We start from the raw sequence: 27,958 nt of genomic DNA, 5'->3' as shown, positions 1-27,958 counted from the left end.
GTCATGATATCCATTACTGATGAAAGTAACTGAACACTCTTTTACTTAAGTGACTCTTTGATAATTTACAGCAGAAATTTTGATTCTTTCTCAGATGTTTATTGTGACGACATATTTATTCTAAGTACATAACATGAACCGGCTGTGCTTTATTCAAGGATTGCGATGTCTGCACATGCTCGGAAAGTTTCCTGCGGGCCGCATCCATTTCTGCTTGATCCATCTTCACATTTTCCCCATCGGTTAGCTGAAAATATAAATAAAGTAATAGAAATAAAGTAATAGTTTTTACTAAATTATATATAATGATAATTTTACTTAATTATACAGACAATAATTATGCATACATATTTCAGAATTGAAGTTGTAAAAACAATAATTATGCATACATATTTCAGAATTGAAGTTGTAAAAACAATATTTTTTGTTTTGCATCAAGTTTCACTTCTAGGCCGAAGAACAAACTGACTGAAAAAATGAGGAGTGGACTATTTCTGGTATGAGAACAAAAATATTAATATCTCCTTAACATTTAATTTTAAGTTACTTTGATAATTTTAAAAAGTTTACTGTATTTGTCAGTATTATTTTTTTCTTTTCCCCAATAATGAGTAGCGAAGATTAAAGTCACTTGAAGAAATTTCAATCCACTCTTCCTTATGTTGCCAATCTTTATTTTAAACTGTTGGTAATTTTCAGATTTTTCTTCCTGAGATTTTTATTAATAAAATGTTTAATCTAGCTGTAATTTCTACACATTGCTTTTGTAATTTTAGACTGATTATAAAACTATATCAAAACTATAAATATTTTCAATTTGTTTTTACGTGTTTTATTAATCTTATATTTAATAATTATTGTAAAAATAATTATTGTAATTTTTAAGTTTACTTATAAAAATACTGGAGGGCGTTGATATCACCTCAAATGTTCATCGGTTGGCGCAAATTAAGTATTATTTTATTAGTGTTGACGCCATTGTGGTGGAAGTACCAGTTGTGAGTTTTTATTGGTGGCTTCTGTGCTAAAATTATAATTTCAAGAAAGCCATATCACACAGAAAAACCAGGTAAGATTCCAATTCCTTTTAACATATTTTTATTGTAATTCTTTAAGAAAGTTGCGTCAAATATAATAGAGTTAGTTCAGAGCGAATATGAGTAAATATTGTTTATTTATACTCCATTTATTAATGTGTTTCTCATCATAAAGATGTGTTGGAAAATAAACATTTTATGTGCGTGTTGCTGATCGGAGGGGATATAGATTATGCAAATATAGGCGCGGGTTAAAGCATGAAATGCAAAATTCAGTAAATTTGTAATATTAGTGTTTAGTGGTTTCCGCTTCTTTGTAATTCGCAGTTATGGCAAAATGTCAACTTAGCGCAGCAGGAAGAACCCTTATTTGCTGGAGCAGCTTCTCGGCATGCGGTATGAAAACAATTAATTAAAAATATATTAAATCGATTTGATTTGCCTGTACGAACTGTGATTATGTGATTAGTTCGAACCGATAAAAGTAGGAATGTTGTGGTAAAATGACTGATGCTTTCTTTTTCGTTATCTGTAATATAGCTGTCGCATCCGATGTGTTGTTAAATCTAAGAACCTATAGCTTTCCTCTTCACTTGTGTGACAGTGTTCCAACGACTCGCTCATGAGAGGGGCTAAAGCTCCCTGAAGTAACTATTCTTTTATATAATTGTACGGTACTGTTGTTGCATTTTGAAGCTAGCCTTCTCCCCCCACAACAAAATTTTGGATGCGCCAATGGAGTCTGCTACAAATTTAGGATCTGTAGTACACAGAAATTTGATGTATTCAGAAAAAGTATTTTTTAGCATTAAAAAAAATATAAATAATTATTCATTGTTATTACAAATGAAAAAAAATTAATTCCCCGCCCTTGTATGTCATTGTTTCTGCTACGGTACTGTATAATATCCTTTAATGAACATTCGTTTGCCTAAATTGCTTTAAAATAATGCAGTACATATTACAGTGAATCAAGTGCATAAATACGTTGGCGTAAACAATCCAGTTAATACATGTACTTCTAGAAGAAAATAAAAATTGATTTAAAATTTTCTCAAACTTATTACAAGTTTGAGAGACCATTAATGCTGGTATTTTTTTTTCTTTTTTTTTTTTTTTTTTTTTTCTTTCAATTAACATTTATTATCCTCTTAAACCTCTTTAGGAGTCTGTAATGGCTGGCTAGTCACGGAGGGGGGTGGCTATCGATATTTTAACATTTTAGATACGATTTATAGTATAATTCGGAAAGGACGTACGTTCTGATTCTAACTAAACAACCAAATTAAAAAAAACACACTGGTGTATTAACGCGTGAAATTCTTTATAATTATTTATTATATTTTCTGAATAAATGATTATCTATGTATTCATTTGAAATGCCCTTAAATGCCTCAATCAGTTATTTATATATATCTTTTAGTGTTTAAAATGCTTGAAGTTGGGGATACAGTTGTATCCCCAAGTGTCTAAACTGAAAGATGTAAATCAGGGGCCGGCAACATTTTCCACCCTCTAAGCTACTCTAAAAAATAAGTTTCCAGACCGAACTTGCAAATTTTTTGGCCCATCTGTCACCGTCTTAGAAAAAATTACCCTGGTTCCAGAATTTTATTTCTAATTATAAAAAAGACAAAATTTTGAAGTAAATTTGAGCAAAATCAGGCAAGTAATTAGGGTTAATTTAGAATATGGCGCTGCATCCCATCGAACTTGGCGACAAGGAGTGAAGAGCTTGCCTAATCCCTCTTACCCGATGCTTTCCTCGCACTGATTGGATGATAATAATAATTATTATTATAATACAATACAATTTTATTTAGAGAATTTGTTTACAATAAATGAATGAATAATAATAATAATGGCATGATTGGATGATAATAATAATAAACTTCTTTATTGCTGCCAAGTGCGGTACAAGCATAGAGTAATAAGGTACAGCGTCCACTTGCTGGATTACTCCCAGCGCCACCAATTTCGGACCTATAAACTAACGCGCTCATCAAAATCCACAGAGTGCTAACGCGCATGCCCATTGCTAATAAAATCGGTACTAGGTTTGAAAGATTAGTTCGTTGAGCGTAGCGAGTTCATTTTCCTTTGCATTTTGATGACTATTATTTTAATTATTTGTGTATTATTATTGGCGTAGCGAGTTAATTTTTCATTGCATTTCGGTTACTAAAGGCAAAGCAACTAAGCAAACCCTTAGCCATAATTATGAGAGCATCCTTGGATAGGGGAGGTCCCCACGGACTGGAGATGTGCAAATGTATCCCCAGTTCACAAAGGGGATCGAAGGGTGACACGAGTAATTACAGACCAGTTAGTTTAACTTCTGTTCCGGGTAAAATAATGGAGTCACTGGTTAAAGATGCATTGCAGGATCATCTAGACAAGACTGCAGCAATAATTCAGACACAGCATGGGTTTGTTAAGGGAAAGTCTTGTCTGACAAATTTGATAGGATATTATGATGTGGTTACAAAGGAACTGGATGCAAAAAATAATTTTAATATCATATATTTGGATTTCAGGAAAGCTTTTGACACTGTTGCACATGAAAGATTATTGTACAAATTGGAGCAGAAGGGTATTAAGGGTAAGTTGCTACAATAGATAAAAGGATGGTTGAGTGGGAGAAGACAGAGGGTGGTAATTAATGAGTGCTGCTCTTCGTGGATTAATATTATTAGTAGAGTCCCACAGAGTTCGGTGTTGGGTCCACTGTTGTTTTGTATATTTATCAATGATATTGCTGAAGGTATATCAGGCTTTGTGTCGAAGTTTGAAAATGATACAAGGGTTGGCAGGGTTGTTAATGACAGTAATGGCAGTGTGTTACTGCAACAGGATATAGATAATTTGGGCAGATGGGCTAAGAAGTGGCAACTGAAGTTCAACCTTGACAAATGCAAAGTACTGCATATGGGTAGAAGTAACCCCAGAGAAACGTACCAACTGTGTGGTACTACACTCAAGGTGGTAGAAAATGAAAAAGACCTGGAAGTAATTGTGCAGTCAGATATGAAGTTTTCTGAGAAATGCAAACAGGCTGCCAGGGCAGGTCATGGGGTTTTGTCAATGATATATAGGAATTTTGCTAGCAGGGAAAAGGAGGTGATTGTCCCTCTGTATAAGGCAATGGTCAGGCCACGCCTTGAGTACTGCGTACAGGTCTGGAGGCCTCATTTTAGGAAGGATGTAGATTTTCTTGAGCGTGTACAGAGAAGGGCAACAAGATTGGTGAGGGGAATGAATGGATCCTCTTACCAAGAGAGGCTTAAGTTTTGAAAATTGCAGTGGCTAGAGACTAGGCACCTGCGTGGTGATCTGATTGAGGTGTATAAGGCCTTGAATGGGTTGAGTATGCTGAATTCTGATGGGATCCTTCCACTTGTTCAGATTACGAACCTAAGGGGGCATAAATTCAAATTAAGAAAGGACAGATGTAGAATAGATGTGCAGAAATTTGCCTTTAGCCAGCGAGTGGTTAATTGCTGGAACAAACTTCCATCTGTTGCTGTGGAAGTTGATAGGTTAAATAAATTTAAGGAGGAACTGGACAGGCATTTGGAGGGAATGGTGTGTTTTTTTTTTTTTTTTTTTTTTTTTGGCTGAGGCTGCATAAGCTCATACACTTGCTTTCTTGCATCACATGCCACTACTACTACTATTATAATTATTTGTGTATTATTATCAGCAGAGCGAGTTCATTTTTCATTGCATTTTGGTTACTATCATAATTATTTTTGTGCATTATTATTATTATTTATTTTTTATTTGTCTGCTGACATTATGAACAGAAGTGCCTCTCGTAATAAATCTGGAGTGCGATTATTATACTGACTTCCGAAAGAACATTCAAGGTAATTTATCATAACTGATAGAACCAGGAAATATTTAATGAAATGTAAAAAAAAAAAAAAAAAAAACACTACTGAATAGCTAATTATTAACTAATTCAAAACTGATTACATTAATTAATATGAATAAGAGGTAAGCAGCAGCCATTATCAATCCACTGTAGGATGGAAGCCTCCTCAAACAATCCATATTGTGGGAAAATGGACCATAATCTGCCATGCACTGGTTAGCAGATTAACCATATTTAGCAGTCGGAGGCGTGAACTGCAGTCTACTCAAATAGTGTGTGCTACTGCACTCCCACTTCTGACCACTCAGCTACATTAATATGAATAGTGTATTGAATTTATAGATGTAAAGACATGATTGGGTTGGGGAGTTTACTCTTCATTTATAAAATGTGCAGTTCTATATATATGCCATTCCTGCTCATTAACTTTTTTTTTTTTTAAATTATCATCCGTGGTTTTGACTCTGTTTTTTTTTGGGTTAATGACTGGCTGAAAGCAGTTGGTAAATTTGATAGTATTTGACAGCAAGATAATTATGCATCATTATTATATAATAATGCTGGACTGTGTGGATCTCAACTTTATGATTGGTGTTTTACAAGCACTCAAAGGGAAAACCTTATCAAATTTACTTGGCTGAATAGTGAGTTTCTCCTTCAACTGATTGTGAGGTGTTCAGTCCACGTTTTTCAGCCATGCCCTAGGATTTTGCTTTTAATGTTTACCTTCAAAGACTAAGTACTTATAAGTTATTGAGAAGGAAGCTCAATTTACCAATCAGAAAAACCCTGAAGCATTTAATGTTGAACATTGCTAATAAACCAGGATTCTGCCCTGTTTTGCTGAATTGTTTAAGGAAGCAAATAACAGCTATGCAGGAAAAAGACAAACTGTGCATTCAATGAACAAACAAAGTGCATTATCTAATTGTGAAGATGATGATGATGCTGCTGTTCTTCTTGGCCTCTTAAACCATACTGATACTTTGTTTGAATTGGTTCACTGGGATCTAGTGAGCCAGTAAGTAACTGACAAAGTGAAAGAGTCAGAATTAACCAGGTACAGTGAGGATATGGATATTTCTGATGAAAATGTACTGGCATATGTCTCAGGTTACCTAGCCAGAAATATTTTAAAGAGCAACAATTGTGAAACATGTAAAAATTTACTATTAGGCCCAAAAGATCTTGACATTGAAAAATTGTTGTATTTTAAGTGAGGAGTATGGATTGAAATGGCCATCAAAGGAATTGTTGAATACAATGATACGTGTATCACATATCTTCTTTTCTGAAGTTGATTTGGTATTTCGTAAGGAAAATTTTGTAAACTAACATGTTTATAATAAAACATGTTTTATTGACCTTGAACAGATTGGGAACCACAAGCACAAAGATAATATGCAAAAAGTGCTTTTTCAGTCTTTTTTGAAAATTATGTTAAGCAAAAAGTGAAAATTTGAACTTGGCTTAACAGTCTAGTCAAGCAACAAAATATCTTTAAAAAAAAAAAAAAAAATTAAATATGTTGAACACGTGTAACTGGGAAATGTTAAACATGTGTTGTGAAACGTAGAGGGAAAAATTGTCATGGTTTTTTTTTTTATTAGAGATCAGTTGTATCAAAGCAGTATTAACTGACTGTTCTGAACTACATAAAACATGACAAATCCATAAATAAGATACAATTTCATTTCAATTGGATGGAATTCTACTGTCTGGTGAACTCCAAATCACTGAAGTGTCTTCTTCTGGTTTTCAGACACATTCCAAAGTAATCTTCAGAATGTCTCTGAAAGCCAGACCTGAAGATTATTGTAAATATGAAAAATAGCTGTTCCATTTTATTAAGAAAAGTAGTTCAGAATTGGCATCATAGTTTAAAAAAAGAATTCTGATATTGTTGAAGATGACAGCTCCTACTTGTTTTAGATAGTGAACTGTCCACAAAAAAAAGTTTTATGCATGTTTCAGAGAGTATTTATCTGTGTCAGTATATTTCTTACAACTTAACCCCGGGGGCTCACATCTGGTGAGTATGGGCTTGGCAAACCCAGGGTCCTGAGCTGGATATCATCATTCTTCTCTTTCTTGATGATTCCTTTCTACTATTTTGTCTCTCTCTCTCTCTCTCTCTCTCTCTCTCTCTCTCTCTCTCTCTCACAGGGGGTAACTCGGGAATTTTTTTTTTTTTTTTTGGCTGGTGCAGCATAAGCCTCAGGCTTCCTTGTATCATTTGGCTAATTATAATAATAATAACTCCAGTATTAAAGTTATCTAAATTTTTATACAGGAGTTGTAAGAAAGATACTGATATTTGTATTTACAAAGGAAGCAAAACTTATCTCTCAGTAACATCATATCATAGCATCTTTACGGTTTATGAAATAAGGATTGTATTGAAGACCGTGAAAGGGTGCTTTATTATTATTAATTTATTTGTTTATGTTGCTTGTACTGAGCATATAAGTCTTGCTTTTAATTTTATGACAAATCAATATGTTTTATATATATATATATATTACAGGACAATTCATGTGGTTATATTACTATTTCAATATACAGAAGACAGCATATAATTTAAATCTTTCATACATAATGAGAAACTTCATAAATTAAAGGAATTTGAATAATAAAGTGTGAAGTTTGTCTTTTTTTTTTATTGTTATAAAGCTAACTGAAATAAATAGTGATCTAAATGAAAGAATGCTAAATTTTGTTAAAGAAAATAACAAACTCAGCAACAAAACAGTCAAAATTTAGTCACATAATTGTATTCCAAATTTTCATTGATTCCATATTCTTTGTATAAAAAAAAATTATTAGTGACTATGGTTAGCAGCTATATAATTCAGTGTTCATTTCATAGGATGCCATGGCAAAAGTAATAAATAAATAAAGAAATAAATAAAGGAAAAGAATTAAATTAAAATTCTGAAAATATACGTAAATTGCCATATGTATACTTGAGAAGTGAATTTAAATTATAAGAAGGGAGGGGAAAAAATGCGGGGGGAAAGAAAAGGGTGGTGGGGCGAAAACAAATGTTTCAACTGAGGAGGAAGAAAACGACTACCCTTAACGTTACCACACAGCTATCACAATCGTTAATTTAAATTTGCTGATGTCCTTACTTATGCTATATTTCGTTATTCTTCCGTCCTTTACATTGTCTTTTCTTTTTTTTTGTTTTAGAGCAATAATTAATTATGTATTATTTCATACTAATAATCGGTGAATTGATATATTGTCCATCGCAATTACAAAGCTGTTGAAAATTCTCCACGCACTCTTCCAAATGTTCCAGCCTGTTTCCTAGGTCCGAAATTGGTGGCGCCACTTTCTATGTGTTTTAACATGTAACAGGAATTAACATCTAGGGAGCTGACACTGTAGTAGTAGTAGTAGTGGCACATGATGCAAGAAAGCAAGTGTAGGAGCTTATGCAGCATCAGCCAAAAAAAAAAAAAAAAAAAAAATCACACCATTCCCTCCAAATGCCTGTCCAGTTCCTCCTTAAATTTATTTAACCTATCAACTTCCACAACGACAGATGGAAGTTTGTTCCAGCAATTAACCACCCGCTGGCTAAAGGCAAATTTCCGCACATCTATTCTACATCTGTCCTTTCTTAATTTGAATTTATGTCCCCGTAGGTTCGTAATCTGAACAAGTGGAAGGATCCCATCAGAATTCAGCGTGCTCAACCCATTCAAGGCCTTATAGACCTCAATCAGATCACCGCGCAGGTGCCTAGTCTCCAGCCACTGCAATTTGCAGAACTTAAGCCTCTCTTGGTAAGAGAATCCCTTCATTCCCCTCAGCAATCGTGTTGCTCTTCTCTGTACACGCTCAAGCAAATCTACATCCTTCCTAAAATGAGGCCTCCAGACCTGTACGCAGTACTCAAGGCGTGGCCTGACCATTGCCTTATACAGAGGGACAATTACCTCCTTTTCCCTGCTAGCAAAATTCCTATATATCATTGACAAAACCCCATGACCCGCCCTAGCAGCCTGTCTGCACTGCTCAGAAAACTTCATATCTGACTGCACAATTACTCCCAGGTCTTTTTCATTTTCTACCACCTTAAGTGTAGTACCACACAGTTGGTACGTTTCTCTGGGGTTACTTCTACCCATATGCAGTACTTTGCATTTGTCAAGGTTGAACTTCAGTTGCCACTTCTTAGCCCATCTGCCCAAATTATCTAGATCCTGTTGCAATAGCACACTGCCATTACTGTCATTAACAACAACCCTGCCAACCTTTGTGTCATCTGCAAACTTCGACATTAAGCCTGATATACCTTCATCAATATCATTGATAAATCCACAAAACAACAGTGGACCCAACACCGAACCCTGTGGGACTCCACTAATAACATTAGTCCACGAAGAGCAGCACCCATTGATTACCACCCTCTGTCTTCTCCCACTTAACCATCCTTTTATCCATTGTAGCAACTTACCCTTAATACCATTCTGCTCCAATTTGTACAGTAGTCTTCCATGCGCAACAGTGTCAAAAGCTTTCCTGAAATCCAAGTATATGATATCAAAATTATTTTTTGCATCCAGTTCCTTTGTGACCACATCATAATAACCAATCAAATTTGTCAGACAAGACTTTCCCTTAACAAACCCATGCTGTGTTTGAATTATTGCTGCAGTCTTGTCTAGATGATCCTGCAATGCATCTTTAACCAGTGTATCCTACTACCCTGTGAATACAAGTATGTACTGGAAACAATAGTTCTCATCACGGCGACATGGCCAGGAGTTTTACATTAAGGAATGATACATGTGATTAAATTGGTAAAATTAATAGTTACATGGGCTATTATAAGTTACACTAAATAAAATATGTAAATTAAAATTATAATAAATAGGAAAATATAACAAAAACAGAACTGAACATCGTAACACAATTTGTAATAATTTATCCCATTCAACAGATTCGATCCACTCGAGAAGAATGCGACGGTATTTGTAGTCGGTAACCATTTTCTGCAGGCTAATTCCAAGACGGAGCAGTGCCTGGGCAGGTAGGAAACGATTACATAGTTTCAGCCGGTTGTATTTGAGGATTAGTGTGGGCTCTGACCCCAAGGATGGCAGAGGATGTGCCACTGACAGAAATCCCAGATGTTTGGGGGGTTTAGCACTCTTGTGTACATTTTTCCTGTAGTAATTACCTGCTGTCAATTAACTTAAGGAGCCTGGGTACATTTAGCTGCTCGGCCATGTCGGTTATTCTCAATTGAGGGGGGTCGGCGATGCTAATTTGTGGCCCATTTCAGCGTCCAGTATTCACATGCGAATACCGGTTTTTGAAGTGAGGCCGACGCAGATATCCAAATTTCAGCAGCGTATAAAATAACCGGATAAACTGGGGTTTCAAAGTATCTGGCGGCATCGATGGAATGAAGTAAGTGCTGCTTTGCTCTCCAGCGTAGAGTATTAAATCGCTTCCGGAGGTAGTAGTAGTAGTAGTAGTAGTGGCATGTGATGGAAGAAAGCAAGTGTATGAGCTTATGCAGCATCAGCCAAAAAAAAAAAAAAAAAATTACACCATTCCCTCCAAATGCCTGTCCAGTTCCTCCTTAAATTTATTTAACCTATCAACATCCACAACGACAGATGGAAGTTTGTTCCAGCAATTAACCACCCGCTGGCTAAAGGCAAATTTCCGCACATCTATTCTACATCTATCTTTTCTTAATTTGAATTTATGCCCTCTTAGGTTCGTAATCTGAACAAGTGGAAGGATCCTATCAGAATTCAGCGTGCTCAACCCATTCAAGGCCTTATACACCTCAATCAGATCATCGCGCAGGTGCCTAGTCTCCAGCCACTGCAATTTGCAGAACTTAAGCCTCTCTTGGTAAGAGGATCCCTTCACTCCCCTCACCAATCTTGTTGCCCTTCTCTGTACACGCTCAAGCAAATCGACTTCCTTCCTAAAATGAGGCCCCCCAGACCTGTACGCAGTACTCAAGGCGTGGCCTGACCATTGCCTTATACAGAGGGACAATCACCTCCTTTTCCCAGCTATAAAATTCCTATATATCATTGACAAAACCCCATGACCTGCCCTGACAGCCTGTCTGCATTGCTCAGAAAACTTCATATCTGACTGCACAATTACTCCCAGGTCTTTTTCATTTTCTACCACCTTAAGTGTAGTACCACACAGTTGGTACTTTTCTCTCGGGTTACTTCTACCCATATGCAGTACTTTGCATTTGTCAAGGTTAAACTTCAGTTGCCACTTCTTAGCCCATCTGTCCAAATTATCTAGATCCTGTTGCAGTAGCACACTGCCATTACTGTCATTAACAACCCTGCCAACCTTTGTATCATCTGCAAACTTCGACACTAAGCCTGATATACCTTCATCAATATCATTCATAAATATACAAAACAACAGTGGACCCAACACCGAACTCTGTGGAACTCCACTAATAATATTAGTCCACGAAGAGCAGCACCCATTGATTACCACCCTCTGTCTTCTCCCACTTAACCATCCTTTTATCCATTGTAGCAGCTTACCCTTAATACCATTCTGCTCCAATTTGTACAATAGTGTTCCATGCGCCACAGTGTCAAAAGCTTTCCTGAAATCCAAATATATGATATCAAAATTATTTTTTGCATCCAGTTCCTTTGTAACTACATCATAATATCCTATCAAATTTGTCAGACAAGACTTTCCCTTAACAAACCCATCCTGTGTCTGAATTATTGCTGCAGTCTTGTCTAGATGATCCTGCAATGCATCTTTAACCAGTGACTCCATTATTTTACCCGGAACAGAAGTTAAACTAACTGGTCTGTAATTACTCGTGTCACCCTTCGATTCCCCTTTGTGAATTGGGAATACATTTGCACATCTCCAGTCAGTGGGGACCTCCCCTGAGTCCAAGGATGCTCTCATAATTATGGCTAAGGGTTTGCTTAGTTGCTTTGTCGCCTCCTTTAATATAACTGGATAGATCCCATCCACCCCAGGTGCTTTTCTTATGTTTAACTTGAACAATTTCTCCTCCCCTTTGCTCTCAGTTATTACAAAGTCATTAAGTACCCTGCTACAATTTGATAACCTTCTGCCATTTCCAAACCTTAATAATTCCTCATGTGTGAATGTAGATGCATAATACTCATTCAGTTTGTTTGCCATCTGAGCAGGATCATCAACAGTCGAACCATCGATGTCAAGTGGACCAATCAGATTCATCCTCTTCCTTTTAGTTTATATAAGTAAAGAAATCCTTGCTGTTTTTCTTAGCATCTTTTGCCAAAGTATTCTGGGTGCGCATCGAATCTCAATTCGGATCAAAATTGACACCGAGCTCCTTATAGCAGGTAACCACTTGGATGAGAGTGCCAGAAACTGATGGTTGAGTTACTGTTGGTTGTTTTGTTTCAATGAGTAAATTATTATTGCAGATTTTGAAGGGTTAAGGTTTAACCCAAACGTCTTCAAGTAAGATGATAGAGCGGTCAAATTCTCAGTGATTGAAGACGTAATTACCTTTGAGTTTGCAGACGGTGGGATTAAGGTAAGGAACTTTATATCATCAGCATATATTAGAGTATCATCACGGGGACGCGGCGCCTCCGTAGCCAGGTGGGCAGGAGCAGCAGTGCGTTACACATGCTTCTTGATTAGACCGGGGTTCGAGCCCATGCCCACCAAATACGGAGGATGCGGAAAGGTCAGGGAATGACCACCGCATATCCCCGGAGCAATATGGCCTTAGTTGCTAATGCTCCTAAAAACCAAATAACAACAACAACACGGGGACGCATGAACGGAATTAGAATAGCTGAGAAAAGGAGGCCAGACAGAACGCCGCCTTGTGGGACTCCTGCATTGATTTTCATTGTAAAGTGGATCTTCTTCATTGTGAGGGGGACACTTCTATTCCTCAATAAAGCGGTGAAGAAAGCTAGTAGATCTCCCTTTATCCTGAAGAAGAATTGCAAAAGGCTGAGAAGGGCTGTGATGTCTAAGCTGTCAAAACAGCTTCAGATTCGGCGTACACAGTAGCGAATTCGGATTTAGTTTCGAAGGCCTGAAGAATTGATGTCTGTGCCACCATGAGGTATGGTGGACCTATTTGCGATTGCGAAGTGGAACTGTTTCGGTTTCTGTGGCATCAGCGGTTTGTTCAATGCTGGAAGAAGTACCTTTATAAGGAGTTTGAGGAGGGTGGAAATTGAGATTAGTCTGAAATCTTTTGAGCTTGTTGGCGCTTGAACCTTAGGCAGTGGACTCACAGAGTATTGATTCCATTGAGCAGGGAAAACTCGTGTGGAAAGAAACGAGTTGTTGATTGAGAGCAATGCATCTAAGATGTGGGGGTTAAGGCACTTAATTATGAAATGAGTTATTTTTTCTCGGCCTGCTGTAATGGATGGACGCAGAGAGTTTATAGCATTTATCAGTTGCTGTCTTGTGATGGAGAGGTCATCAGTAGGAGCAAATTGAGAGTTTTGGAGAGGAATTTCTGCAGAAGCGGAATTGTCTTTGAATCTTAAAATGTAGTCCATCCAGTTATCTAGATAAAGATTGGGATTAATGACACTGTGTCTGGATGAGTATGGCGCTTTTCCTTTAGACAAGGTAGCATCGGTGTCTCTCTTTATAGCTGATGCCTTGAGTCGGTTGAAAATTGCTCTTGCTCTGGAAAACAGGATCCGATCTTGGGTTGTGCCAGAGATTTTCCATTGCCTGTGAAGGTACTGCTTATTGTGGAAATTGCGCGCTAAATCTTTGGTCCATCTTGTGATTAGGTCAGTCTGCGCGGTAGCACAGTGGTATCGTCACCGTCCTCTCCACACGGGGTGGAAAAGGCCTGGGTTCGAATCCCGTCGATGACGCGAGGAACTTTAATGGGCTTTTTTCACTCCGTGGCTGTGTTAGTTGGTCTCAGGCGTAGATAGCAAGGTTTTTCTCTCCAGTTACTGCGGTTTTTTCGTCCAGCAAAACAGGCAAATCAACCATAGAACATACGCAATTTACAGACACAAATACGGGTTAATGTATTTAATTACGGGTAACCCTAAAATAATAATTTTTTTGTGATTAGGTCACTGCGAGGATTGCGTCACATCCATCAAGCACATGCTATGGAATACACTGTGCTGCCTTGAGGCACTTTTTGGGATCGAGAAAAGTCGGAGAAAATATGATTTTCTTTACCACAGTATTATGGCAATTGAAGCTGGGCATAGGAGTACAAGAAGTAATGCAGTTGGGTCGTGATCCGATTTGAAAGACGTTTCTGGTGGAATATCGACTCTGAAAATGCCAGAACACAGAATCAGGTCGAGACGATTAGTGCCTTTCGTTGGCTCCTCATTGATAATCGTAAACTGTAATTTACAATGACAGATTGTTCATTAGTCGTTGAAGGAGAGGGCTCAGATGCGGTGGAAGGTTAAAATCGCCACAGAGAATGTGAGTAGCAGGGGGTGTAACTTACTCATTATCCAGCCGGTAGCATCATCAATTATTGCAATATCTCAAACTAGGGGCGGGGGAGGAATGTACATTGCCGCTAAATCGATTAAACAGGCATTAAACTTGTCACGACTATTGCTTCATAAAATAAGGAGTTGTTAGGTGAGACGTGCACAAATTTAAGGTTGGAATCTTTGACGAAGATGACAACACCGTCGCCTCTGGATTGAGATCTTGATGTGAAGAACGATGAATATCCAGCGGCCGGAGCACAGGCTATTAATAGATTCCTGGTCAGGTTCGAGCCATTTTCTGATAGACAAATTACATCCGCGTTGTTGGACAACAGTTGTTCGAGGGTTCCAAGCTTATTTTGGAGTCTCCGGAGCCTCCGAGCTTATTTTGGAGTCTCCGGACATTTTGGTAGAAAACTCTAAGGGTGAGTTGAAAGGGAATTTTTAGAAGTGCTGATCTGTTTGTCGATGTTTTTGGATACCTCAACAGATTAGGCCTAGGGAAATTATACTGTGAATTGATGGTGATTGAAAAGCAGGATTATGAGGTGTCACATCAGCACGATTATAAGCAGTAGCTGGGGCAAAAAAGTGGTTGGAGCTGAACATGTGGTGCAGTGGTTTTCGACAATTGTTAGAAACTAGTGCAGTTTCATAATTTGTTAGTCATGCAGTGGGGAGCAGTATCATCCTTCGGTTTTGCTCACAAGATGAGCAAAACCGAAGGATGATGAATTTGAAGTGGTTGGTTTTGGGTCTTTCGATTCATAAAAATGCCTGATTAGGGTGCCAACTGGCCACACTGATGTGGATTCAACAGATCTGAAGGCCCGACTTTCGCAAACTACTTTAAAGGACGAATAATTCGGCCTTTTCTTGAGTAAATTTGGTCATATTTTGGTGTGCTGTTCTTTACTCTTTGCCGCCTCAATATTCTCAGCGGTTGTCAGTGACCCCGGTCAGGAAATAAAAAAGGCTTCTGTGATGGGAGGCTTGCTCATTGGTCTCGGAATAGAGGACGTGGAGGTACCAATCCTAATCCCAGGGCTCCATCCTGGGGCCAGCTGTCTGGAATATGATACTCGACGACTGGCTCCTGAGGGACTACCCACACACTACTCAGCTTTCTTATGCCGACGACATGGTTATTATCATTGAGGGCCCCACCCGCGCCACCATAGAAACCCAGGCTACGGTTGTTCTCGCTGCTCTGTCCGTATGGGCCACGGAAAATAAACTCTCAGTCTCCACTGAGAAGAGCAAAACCCTCCTATTAAAAGGCAAACTGGACTTCTCCAGACCTCCTACCATACGTTTTAATGGCCGCTCACTGAAAAACTACCGATCGGTGAAGTACCTAGGAGTAATTTTGGACGACAGGAGAACTTTCATTCCTCATATCCAGGCTATCAAAGAAAAAATAAAAAATTACATCACTATGTTAGCACGCTTTACCCGCAAGGACTGGGGTCTTAAAGGACCAACTCTACGCCTTTTATATTCAGCAGTATTTATACCAATTGTCACATATGGAGCTGCAGTATGGTACCACCGAATGACTTTAGTGCATGCTCAACGTAAAATTCAGCAAATTCAACGACTTATGCTACTACAAATGACCCGCGCATGTAGAACGACATCAACTGCCGCCCTACAGCTACTAACAGGCCGCCTCCCTTTGGACCTCCACGTCGCTTTTATCGGACTTTCTCATGCCATCAAGAAGAATAAGGAAGCTGAATTCCTCACTATTCAAACCCGTACCGATACCGACATCAAACAGGAACATAAACGTGTGTGGCTACAATTCATAAACTTATGGCAAACCCGCTGGAATAACTCCACAACTGGTGCAACTACTAAACTTTTCCTTCCTGAAGTAACCGACATCAACAAGCAACGTTCCACTTGGTTCTTCCCTAACGTCTATGCTTCCTTCCTATTAACTGGCCACGGGTCCTTCAAGAGACGCCTTCTAGAGTTCGGCCTAGTCGAGGATGCCCTCTGTACCTGCGGAGAACCTGAAGACTGGGATCACGTGATGCACTCATGCAACGTATACTTAGATCTAAGAAACCAACTACTCCTAGACCTCCACACTACATCACTTCGGCCAGAAACCAAGTTATTGGAATCTAATGATGCCTTCCGTGCACTGACCAGTTATGCCAACGAGGTCTTTCGTCGTCGCTGGCATCACCTGCAACTCCCGAACACTACTCCTGGATAACCTCCTCTAGACAGCAACTGATACCCAGCACCGGAAACTTCCAGACATGAAACTGCAAATGGCAGACAGCCCTGTCGACGCCGTTCCGTGATTCTCCATTGTGACGATCCTGGACTCTTTAATTTGAACTTTACCTATTCTCTTCTTCCTACCCACAGTCTTTCTCCAGGACTCCCACAACTGCACCTAGCACTCTTCCTGCTCCGTTTCGCCTGGGAGGATGCCTACGCTCTGTCATCCTCGCTATCTTGTCTGTCTTCCACTTTCCTGTCTCTTCTCTGCTCTTTCCTTGGCCTTCCCCACTCTCGCTCCTGCAAGAGTGTGGACGGCCCGTCAGATGTCTTTTACTCCCTGGTCCGGCTCCTCGTGCCAGTGGACGGATGCTGGGAGGCTCTTTCCTGGTGATCGCGCCTCCCAGTAACGAAGAGGCCAGTCAAACAACACAAACAACACACTACTCACACATAACCCACACTGACTGGCTTTGCTATGTTAACAGAGTATTTAACGCGGATTTGTGGGAAACCACGGGAACCGCATAACAAAAAACACTATGTCCACTATGTACCAATCCTAATCTGACACTTTTCGTTGATATTGGCAGGGTGGCTCTTAATTTGAGAAGGTGAACTGGAGAAATGAGGGTTCTGATTAGCTGTCAATTGAGGAGATGAAACAGAACGGGTAGCGGCGATTTCAACCCAAGATTGTTTTTTCATGAGAGGTGAGCGATGGATTTTTTTTAATGAGGTCGTGTGTATTCTTTTCCATGAAGGTAGAGTTGTTGCTGCTTTCAGATAGCAGCACAGATGGTAAAACTGAGGTCAACTTTCGAGGTAGGATGCTAATTTGGTGGGCCGCCACTTGTGGATCGCACATCTATTCAGCTCCATGACATTAATTCATGACCGGGACTTCGCCGATTGCTACATTAGGGAATTGAGGTTCATCCGAAAGGCGATTGGGTCCATGAGTGTTTGAGCAACATTCAAATTCAGCGGGATTGTGAGAGGTCAAAATATCTAGCTCTGCTGATTGGGCGGTGAATTGATTCTATTAACTGATTCATGTTGTTTGGAAGACATGAGTTTTGAAGCATCCGGTTTTGATTTGCATATTAGCATACAGATCATTAAGGGCAGTCGTCAGTTTATCTATTAACACAGGGAAGAAAAAACTTTGCAACACATCTGCGACAGACTTACTTATTGATCTATTCCTGTGCTTAAATCTCAGTTCCGCATAATTTAAATGGTATTAGGACACAAATATAATAAAACTGAAAGAACGCTTAAGTTTAAACAATAAATTATATATTATTATTATTATTATTAGCCATATGGTGCACGGAAGCCTGAAGCTTATGCTGCACCAGCCGAAAAAAAATTTCTGAATTATCCTGAAAAGAGAGAGAGAGAGAAGTAGATATTAATTAGGTAGCCCGAATTAGTGAGTAATTTAAGTGCATTCCAATTATTATTTTATTTATTTTGGAAATTCATATACAGGCAAACACCCATTAGTATCATACTGATGAATAAATCTACAGCTCTTTCGAAATACAGTATATCTGAAAGGACAACGCTATTACCAGGGAACGGCAAACGTTCGATTGCAGTGGATATAAATAAAAATATAATTTTCTGGAGAACATCAATGCCAGAAATCTAATTAAGGTTAATTTTTAGAATATTCATCCCATTTATCTTAGTGCATCATCCCATTTATCTTTGCAACAAGGAATGTAGGGCTGGCCTAGTTTCTCCTATCCGTTGACTTTCCTCACAGTGATTGGACGATCTATTCCCAATTTAAAACTAGCAGTAAAGGGGGATTGTTCCCCCCCGGGGGGACGGTGGTTTAAAATGGGGAAACGAAGTTAAGCGATTTGAACTGAGATTTGCCTTAAACGAGAATTTATTTCCGAACTTTTTTCAGAACGGTCCACAACTTTGTGAGAGATGCAAAATCATTCACGAGGAAACCATTCAAGATGCATATTTGTTAGATAAGCTGATGTTTGAATTTCCCCAAACTGTCAGCCTCTACCACCCATGCAAGCAACTTATTCCACTCGCTGGCTAATATAAAACTTTCTGCAATCCAGTCTAAACATCTCTACCCGTAACTTGAATTTATGGCCCCTAGTTCTAGAATCATTTATAACCTTAAATTTCATCCTCATTCATTTTACTATTGCCTCTCACAGCCTTAAATACCTCAAAGTAAGGTGCCTAGTTTCCAAGGTGTGCAACCCACATATTCGAAGTCTTTTCTCATAAGGACGCCCTTCCTTTTTCCGATCTCATCAGACGAGTTACCCGTCTTTGGACCCTTTCATGAAGCTCGATGTCTTTTTTTAGGTGCGGTCTCCACACTTGAACACAGTATTCCAAGTGTGGTCTAACAATAGCCTTATATAATGGTATTATGACGTCCTTATCTCTACTAGCAAATGTTCGATAAATCATCGACACCATGGGCCTTCCTTGCAACCTGTCTACAATGCTCGAAGAACTTAATGTCTGACCGTATCGTAACACCCAAGGCCCTGTTTTCCACTACTGACTTTAGTTCAACTCCACCAATATAAGTTATTTTGGCATTACACTCCCCAGGTGTAAGACCTTGCACTTTGCTGAATTAAAGCATAGCCGCCACTTTTCTGACCATCTCTGATGTTTCTCTAGATCACTCTGAAGAAGCTCTGCTTGGCGGCGATCATTAACTACTCTACCAATCTTTAGACCATCTGCAAATTTAGACATCACGCCCTCTATCCCTTCATCGATGTCATTTAAGAAAATCAAAAACAACAGTAGAATTCTTCAGAAATGGAATTCTTCAGAATTCCATTTCTATCCAAATGATCCTGAATTCTTCACTTGATCATTGTCTCCATAATTTTCCCTACTACTGAAGTCAGACTGACCACTAGATAATTTCCCACTACACTCTTGGAACCGCCCTATGTATTAGAGATACGTTGGCACTTTAAATGTGAATACCCGATTTTACTTTTGCATTTTTTTTATGTAAAGTGGGGTCAAATAGTCCTGAAATGGGAGTCTGGGTGGTGGTGCCCACTGAGAATAAGTAACAGTAATCTTCTCTACTGGGGAAGCTTTACTTATTCCAGGTATAATGAGATAAGCGACTCGTTATGAAGGAGCTCACAATATGAGATGTTATGTAATGATGCCACTGTACAGCTTCGGTGTATATAAATGATGTACTGTGTATAGAAGTGACGCTATTGCACTAATTTATTTTATAGTAAACTTGCCGCAGTATGAGTACTATACCTTAAATCTACAAGAATATATTCTGATCTTAAAACAGGGTAGAATTTTAAGGACCTTAATTTTTTTTTTCTTAAAAAAAAAAAATGTATACAGTGCGTTACATTTCAGGCGGATTAACAAATAGTAAATAGTAATGATTCATGGCAAAAACAAAAAAGCAACGACCTTTATGCGCGAACCGAGAAAATTTTGTTTTTACGCATCCATTACCATTGTCTAATCATTCCTCCAACCAGCCTATGATGACACAGTATCTAGTGCTACAGTTCGTGGTATGAACTGTAGGACTAGATACCGTGTACTGATATGTGTGAAATATAGACTACTAATATGTGTACAAAAAAAAAAAAAAAAAATTGACAGATTTCTACTAATTCAGTGTTAAGGAATTTTGGGAATGGTCGACAAATCGTTCTAAACAGCGAAATGTAAAATTTCAAAAAAATCTCTCCCCCCCCCCTCCTATTTGGGTGTAAGGCTTTTACATGCAGATGGACGGACATTGGGAAGACAAAAGGCGCATTATACATATATGCTAACGCGTCTGAAAACGTAAATTTGAGGGACTAATTGCCAGGGAAGCGTAGTTCGCTGTGTGTGTGTGTGTGTATACTAGAATATATTTTCAACTTTCTGATATCAACTATAAAAATAATTTTGAAGTATTCATTTTGAATATTTCAAAATATATGGAGTAGAGCATACTGGATCATAGTATGGAGGTTAGGACCTCCATACTATGATCTAGTCCTATGAAAAAAATAAAAAAAGAATAAAAAAACGACTTCGGAATGTAGCATGAAAATGTGAACTGCTTGGAATTGTTTAACCTGGGTAAAAGCGCAGTTGGCAACATCTGCAAAGTTCTAAGCGCCCGCCCAATATGGCGCGGTGTTTGACGGACGTCAAAAGGCCGATAGTTTTGCAAATTTTTGTTCTTTACTGTGCATTACCGAGGAATATGTATTACAGCAGGCCCAAAAATATGTTAAAGTACAATTTCATTGAATTGTGGAACGACTGAAATCAAGATCGATTAAATCATCCCCCTCACTTTTTTGCTAATCCTTGATCGATTAAATCATCCCCCTCACTTAATACGAGTTAAGAGGCGAGTTGTTAATTGGTGGAATGCGGAATTATCCAGGTTAAGGAAAGAAGTATTTTTATGTAGGAAGTCATATCAGAGGTATAGGCGGTGGGGGCTGAATGAGGCTCAATTTTATCATGCATGTTATAGGAATAAAAAGAAAATTTATTATAGGGCTATTTATGAGAGTAAATTAAAGACTTGGAGAAATCTAGTTACTAGTGTGGGCAATACAGATCCTTGGGGATTAATTTATAAACTAAGTATGAATAAAGTAAGACCTGGAGAGATAATGAATACTGTAATCGTCAATGGAGTGGAAACAACTGATTGGATTACAACAGTGCAGGCAATAACATCGGAGTTGTTTCCTCATGAGGAAGAAGGGGGGGAGACAACAGAGCAAGAAGGCATCAAGGACTCTAATGTAACATACCTTGGGTCTGTTGATATTAGCTTATTTACTTTAGAGGAATTGAGAGCCGTTTCTAAGAAAATTAACATTTCCAAAGCCCCAGGAATCGATTTAGTAGAGAATATCGCTGTTCTTAAAATGATTGAGCTTTATCCTAACATCTTGTTAAACTTGTATAATAAATGCTTACTTCAAGGTACCTTTCCTGGTATCTGGAAAGTTGGTTTGATCAAGTTGTTAGTTAAGCCGGGTAAAAAACCAAATGACCCAAGAGGGTATAGACCAATTTCGTTATTGGCCAATCTTGGCAAAGTTTTTGAAAGATTGTTATTTTTAAGATTGAACCAAGTCATGGATAAAAATGGTTTGACCCTGCCTTATCAGTATAGTTTCAAGAGAGGGCATTCTACGGAGGATGCCATTAATGATCTCATGAATTTCACCAGCCAGGCAGAGGATAAGTATGTGTTAGCCATCTTTATAGATTTTACTGGAGCTTTTGACATGGTGTGGCATGAGAGTATTCTGTCTGCATTAAGGGGTATGCAATGTCCAGACTTATTGTATAGGACGATACAGAGTTATTTGTATTGTAGGAAAATTATACTGAAAGCTAAGCATCTACAGTTTAATAGGAATCTTTCGAGAGGGTGTCCTCAGGGGTCTGTATTGGGGCCACTTTTTTGGAACTTAGTACTTAATTTATGGCTAGAACAATCAATTGAAAATCTGCATAAGATTGCTTATGCAGATGATTTGGTTTTATGTATTACTGGTGAATCCAGGGCTGTGCTTGAAATAAGACTGGCCCAGGTATTAGAAAGTCTAGTGTCGTGAGCTGATCTGCACAAACTATTGATATCTACAACTAAAAGTGTTATGATGCTTCTTAAGGGGAAACTAAATTATGCGCGACCGCCAAAGGCTTTAATTAACGGGAGGCAGATTCCCCTAGTATCTGAGGTGAAATATCTAGGTATAAGAATTGATGATAGATTATCGTTTTTCCCACATTTAAATAATTCGATTAACACGGTCAGATTGGGGGTTGAAAAGGAAAGTTTTAAATTTATACTACAAGGCAGTCTTCTTACCCATAGTTGCGTACGGAGCATCAGTGTGGTACTTCAGAGTTACTAACGTTAAATTTAAGCAGAAATTGTTATCGATTCAGCGCTCAATGCTTTATGTTATTTCTAATTTGTGCAGAACAGTCTCAACGAATGCTATGCAGGTTTTGGCCGGGCATTTGCCTCTAGACTTGTACATTGTGTATCGGGCCCTTTGTTATTACTTAAAAAAAGGCATTGTGGTTTCTTTCATGAATATCACATCTGATGTCACTATAGAGATAGCTAAAGCTAAGAAAAATGTTCTAACACAGTTGATTGGTATGTGGCAACAGAGATGGGATATTAGTGCAACTGGGGAGGTGACTAGATTGTTTATTCCAACAGTTAAATTTACTTATGATAGTAATAACAAATGGTTTTTTCCTTCTATGGTAACATCGTTTATTTTAACTGGCCATGGCTCATTGAATTTTAAACTACATTACTTTGGTCTAGTCAGCTCTCCTTTATGCACTTGCGGTCAACCTGAGACTTGGAGTCATTTATTATATGATTGTAGTTTGTGTGTTGAACATAGAGAAAGGCTAAAAGTGAAGATTGGTAATTTAGTTAGAGGCTGTGAAAGTGACCTTATTGCTAATCAGGATAAATTTCAAGCACTGCAAAAGTTCTGTGTAACTGTTTTTCAACGGAGAAGACATTGGAATAATTTAATGATTACTAATTAAGATTTGGTTATATACATTTTGATTATTTGTGTGTTTTTTCCCCCTTTTAGTTTGTTTATATTATGTGTGTGTGTATATATGTATTTTATTTATTTATTTTTCTTTCTTTTTTTTTTTTTTTTTTGCTGGCTCTCAGGTGTGGGCAGCCTGGGAGCGGGATTGCTGGCACCCACCGGTATAGCACTACTTCCGGTGGGTGCGGGATTTTTGTGCATGAGGCACTTAAAATAGAAGACCAGGCCCAGCACCAAGTGAATATGGGCGGCCAATAGGGTCTATTCGCCAACGGGGAGCGGCTGTGCAGGTGACAGCTTCTCCCTGATGGCGAAGAGACCTTCCATACAGGTCTATTTTGCAGAGGTTCTGCACAAAGTCAACTTTATCAGGTGGAGATAGACGGAAGTCTAGGTGCCACCTTAGACATAATAATAATAATAAAAAAATAATAAAAGGCCCAAAAATATGTTAAAGTACAATTTCATTGAATTGTGGAACGACAGAAATCAAGATCGATTAAATCATCCCCCTCACTTTTTTGCTAATCCTAAGGCCACGAAAACGACATTTGTTGGCTAGACTTTCCCGGTGGTTTTTCGTATGCTCTGGAATTCACCAGGACAAAGTTATTGCGAACAACTGTGCTTGAGGAGAAATTGAATGCTTTGGTTATGCTGATTTTCAAACAGGTACTAGCGAATCCATTGAATCTTGAGCACAAAATAAAACTTGAATTATATGAAGGTGTGCGTCTTATAAAGAATTTCAATTTTTGTTTTATAAAGAATTCTTATAAAGACGTCTTATAAAGAATTTCAAAAAATAGTCGCGAGCAGTTTAAAACGCAACGCTGAAAATGCAAGCCGTTTTTCCCGTAGACTGACTTCCGTTCTTCAACACCATGAAGTAGCCCCCCTTCCTCAACGGCATGCAGATCTAACTACTTTGAGAATCTATCGGATGCAGTAGTGTTCTGTGTTCTTCAGAAAAAAAAAAAAAAAAAAAAAAAAATTGGAGGGCACAGATGCCAGAAGTTTCTTTAATTGCTTGCCGAATTTAGTTTTAAGTTCACTTCAATGTTTTATGTACCCACGTAAATGTTTTTTTTTATAGTTGAAAAAATATATATAATAATTTAACAATCAGCGTATTTTATTTACAACAGAGATACACTTGTAAAAATTTGATATAAGTCGATCCCTTGTTTATTTTTAGAGTAGGCATACGGGGTCGGAAAGGCTGCTGCCGCTAAAGTAGAGGAATTATCGCTAGCAGTGGCACGAAGGCCGCCGTAGCCCAGTGGTCAGGCGCGTGGGTGAAAAAAGTACACGTGCCTTGAGTGACCGGGGTTCAAGCACCGTGACTGCTAAATACGGTGCTGTTTCTTGTATTGTGAGTATATTGTGAACTCCTCTGACCGTTTGTTCGTCCCGGAGTATAAACAGAAAATTTATTATTTATTTTTTATTTAAATTACCTTACATACCTCTACCCCCTCTCCGCTGTTGAATCCATGCACATAAGCGTCGACTACGGAGCAAAAATTATCGTTACCACCACCTGTTAGTTTTGAATATACAATTTTCATACTGCATTTTGCTCCCGAGCTAAAGAAACATGAAACCTGTGCCTATTCGCTTTTCAATTCAAACTTTAAAGCGCGGGCAGGTCTTACAAGATGCTGCGGTTTAGGTTTTTAATATTTGGCTTTGCAGCATGTATAGTAGTCAAACATGGGGGAGGAGAGGGGGTGAGTTCACGGAAGATTGAAATAAGCAACTACCCAGCAATTCTGTTAAAATGATTTTTGACAGAGATATTAGCCATATAAAACAATATTGAAAAAAAAAAAAAAGAGAATGGAAAAATATAATTAATATAATTAGGAAAACAGATTTAGAGAAATAAAACCTGACAATAAAAATACAAGATTCTTCTATAAACAGAAATGATAAGGAGCATATCTGTAATGTGGAGTATCTTCCGCTTATTACTGAAATGTAAAGGCTGCTTTCTTCTTTTGCCTTTGTCAAGCCGGAATAGACTGGAACTTTAAAAATATGATTGTATAATATATTCCATCTATCTGTATGCTATCATTTATATCCTAAGTCTGAGATCGGTAACAATTAACAACAAATACTCTAACAATTAGTATTTCTCTTAACAAAGCATAAAATTGCTCACCTGTTTTATAGTGCCACTGCAGTACACAACGTTCGCAAGTGACCCCGGGTGGAAGTTTCACTGGAATCTTAAAAATTGCTCCACCCATGCGATTGATAATGAACTTGTCTCCGCTGCCATCAGCTAGCTGTAGAGGATATTTATCTAAACATCCCTGTTCTGTCTTTTCGCCTTCAACGACGGGACACAGTTTGAACTCAAAGTGTCCCATGTGGTTGGCATTCAAATCGATGGTTATCACGATGTTTTCTCCAGGTTTGTAGGTCTTCACAATGATTTTGTTACCGTAGAGACCTCCATCTTCATTGGGTCGAGGTTCTGGTAAGTCCCAAGCATCTCCGCAAATTCCACATTTACCACCGTTTTGCATCCACTGTTTCTGTTAAGAGAAAAAAAAATTAAGCTTCATTTATAGAAAAAAAAAAAAAAAAAACATAATTAGTAACGATTGTAAAGCGATTATTGATATTTCTTCACCATTGATAATAGCAGAAGGGTTTATGATAAGTTGATAGAACATATTATAAAGATAATATGTCCTAGCAAAACAGTTACAGAGTCAGTAAGAAATAAATCACGATTGAATTTATCAATGAGCAGAAACTTCTGTCAAACAGTGTATATTTATCGTAAATACATTAAAATACCGCTTACTCCCCAGCCTCCACAGAAACCTTCGTTGTCATTGTAATTTGCTGGGGTGCCGAATCCATATCGCCACATACTTGAACGGCTAGGTGGGTCTGTGAGCTTCCCATGACCCCAGGCCGAACTTATGGTGACCAACAGGACTGCTAAAACAAGCATTTTGAGGGGAAAAATTAAAATGAAATTCAAATTACAGTAACACCTAAAGTGCTGGCATCAGAACTCATTTCTCGTTTATGTTCGTTTATATAAGAAAACATGGGTAGTGGAGAATTCCGATATCTTCTGTATAAATGCATCACCTGATTGATAGATATGTCCTTTCAAATTAATGAAACCGGCGATTTCTTTCAATCGATAAGCAATCTTTGTTTTGAGGGCTTCAACAAGTGGAAACATCTGTTGGTTCTGACGAGTATTTTTGCCAAGTGCGTTTGGTTATATAACACTCCTGTAATCAGTCACTTAAGAATCCCACCTGTTTATATCCTCGTGGCGTCCGAGGTTTATTAAGAAATCAGGTTTACGAAACAGTTTTTCGAACGAGAAGAAATTAATAACGTTCCTGTGATACGCAGCTTTCACTTTTCAAGAAAGAACAGCCCTTAATTGTATATTTGATACTTGTTGCAAACAGAAGAATATTAAGGTGTTATTGGTGATACAATAAAATTCTTGATTGATCTTCCACAAAGAAATAAACGATTTCAGAACTATAATCACAACTAAACACATTGATAGATGCATCCAATAGTATTAAACACATCAGTAATTTGATCACCATCCGCAGCAAACAAAAGGCTTGGTGTTCTTAAACGAGTTAACAAAGATTTCAGTCAATTGGTACTTTCATCTTTCTCTACAAAAGTTGTTAGGCCCTAGAATTTGCCTCACAGGCCTGGTCTCCCCATGCAGCTTACTAAAAATTAGAAATTAAAACCATCCAAAAAAGAGCAATACAATACGTTTGTTTTAAAAGTGGACTTGAATACAATGAGAAAACTTACCAAGAGTGGTGTATATTCTTTGGACTTGAAACGCTGGAAGAAAGAAGAGAAAAAACTGACTTACTCCTTTTTAACCAGCTGTTAAATGGTACCGTAAAATGCCGTCATCGCATCTCACAAATAAACTTCAACACACCGACAAGAGCTTTAAGAAACCATCCTCTGCAAGAACTAATTGTGGATACTACAACTACTATAATAAGACTGCAAGATCAATCAACAAAGAAAATCTGAAGATATTTGATACACCTGGATACTTCAAGAGGCAACTGAAATTCCTAACCGCAACCGTTACCTGAACCTTAAAATTGATTCTCTTACAATTTCTAAGACTGATTCTGTAATTGTGTGAAGAAATACCTGCATTCAACCTTTCTCCTTCCTGTTCACTTCAGTTTGACTGAATCCTCCTCTTTTTATTTATTTAGTTTTATTTTTTTCCTGTAGATTTCAATTTACTGTTTTTTGTTCTTTTTATGTACATTACTTTTTCTTTACATTATAAATTTATACTGCTTTGGAGTTGTGTAATGATACATTGTAGCTGTAGCCTCAGGCAATTTTAATTGCTGTTTTGTAGCAATTAATAATGAATAAATAAAATAAATAATCACCGTCCTCCTCACACAGTGCGGAAAATGCCAGGTTCGAATCAATCCTATCAATGACGCGAATAATTATTTGGGCTCTTTTTACCAGCGTGGCTGAATTAGTCGGTCTGAGGCGACGAATGAGCGGATTTCTCTCTCTCTCTCTCTCTCTCTCTCTCTCTCTCTCTCTCTCTCTCTCTCTCTCTCTCGGAAGCTCGTTTTTTCGTCCAGCAAACAGACATATCTATCACGGAATGCACGCAATTTACAAGCATTATATTGCCTC

At 38.1% G+C, this 27,958-nt stretch overlaps 1 protein-coding gene across 1 annotated transcript; it reads right to left on the bottom strand.

Moving 5' to 3' along the window:
• Positions 1-149: 149 nt before the first annotated feature.
• LOC150088460 (uncharacterized) lies at positions 150-26,234 on the bottom strand. Its single transcript, XM_090370166.1, has 3 exons — positions 26,082-26,234; positions 25,428-25,806; positions 150-247 (listed from the first exon to the last, which is right to left on the bottom strand). Exons 1-3 carry the CDS (start codon positions 26,232-26,234, stop codon positions 150-152), a joined length of 630 nt encoding a protein of 209 aa, XP_090226292.1.
• Between the last annotated feature and the right edge of the window lie 1,724 nt (positions 26,235-27,958).

Source organism: Mastigoproctus giganteus, chromosome 3, assembly GCF_048544385.1.
Source record: "Mastigoproctus giganteus isolate SK-2022 chromosome 3, ASM4854438v1, whole genome shotgun sequence".
Taxonomy (NCBI): domain Eukaryota; kingdom Metazoa; phylum Arthropoda; class Arachnida; order Uropygi; family Thelyphonidae; genus Mastigoproctus; species Mastigoproctus giganteus.
This window is presented reverse-complemented; position numbering and strand designations above follow the sequence as displayed.

Excerpts from the sequence above, each read along its gene's own strand:
- LOC150088460 (XM_090370166.1), bottom strand. The coding sequence starts at position 26,234 with ATGCTTGTTTTAGCAGTCCTGTTGGTCACCATAAGTTCGGCCTGGGGT. Across the intron at positions 25,807-26,081 it reads GTTTCTGTGGAGGCTGGGGA|AAACAGTGGATGCAAAACGG; the intron begins GTAAGCGGTATT and ends TTCTCTTAACAG. Across the intron at positions 248-25,427 it reads GCAGTGGCACTATAAAACAG|CTAACCGATGGGGAAAATGT; the intron begins GTGAGCAATTTT and ends TTATATTTTCAG.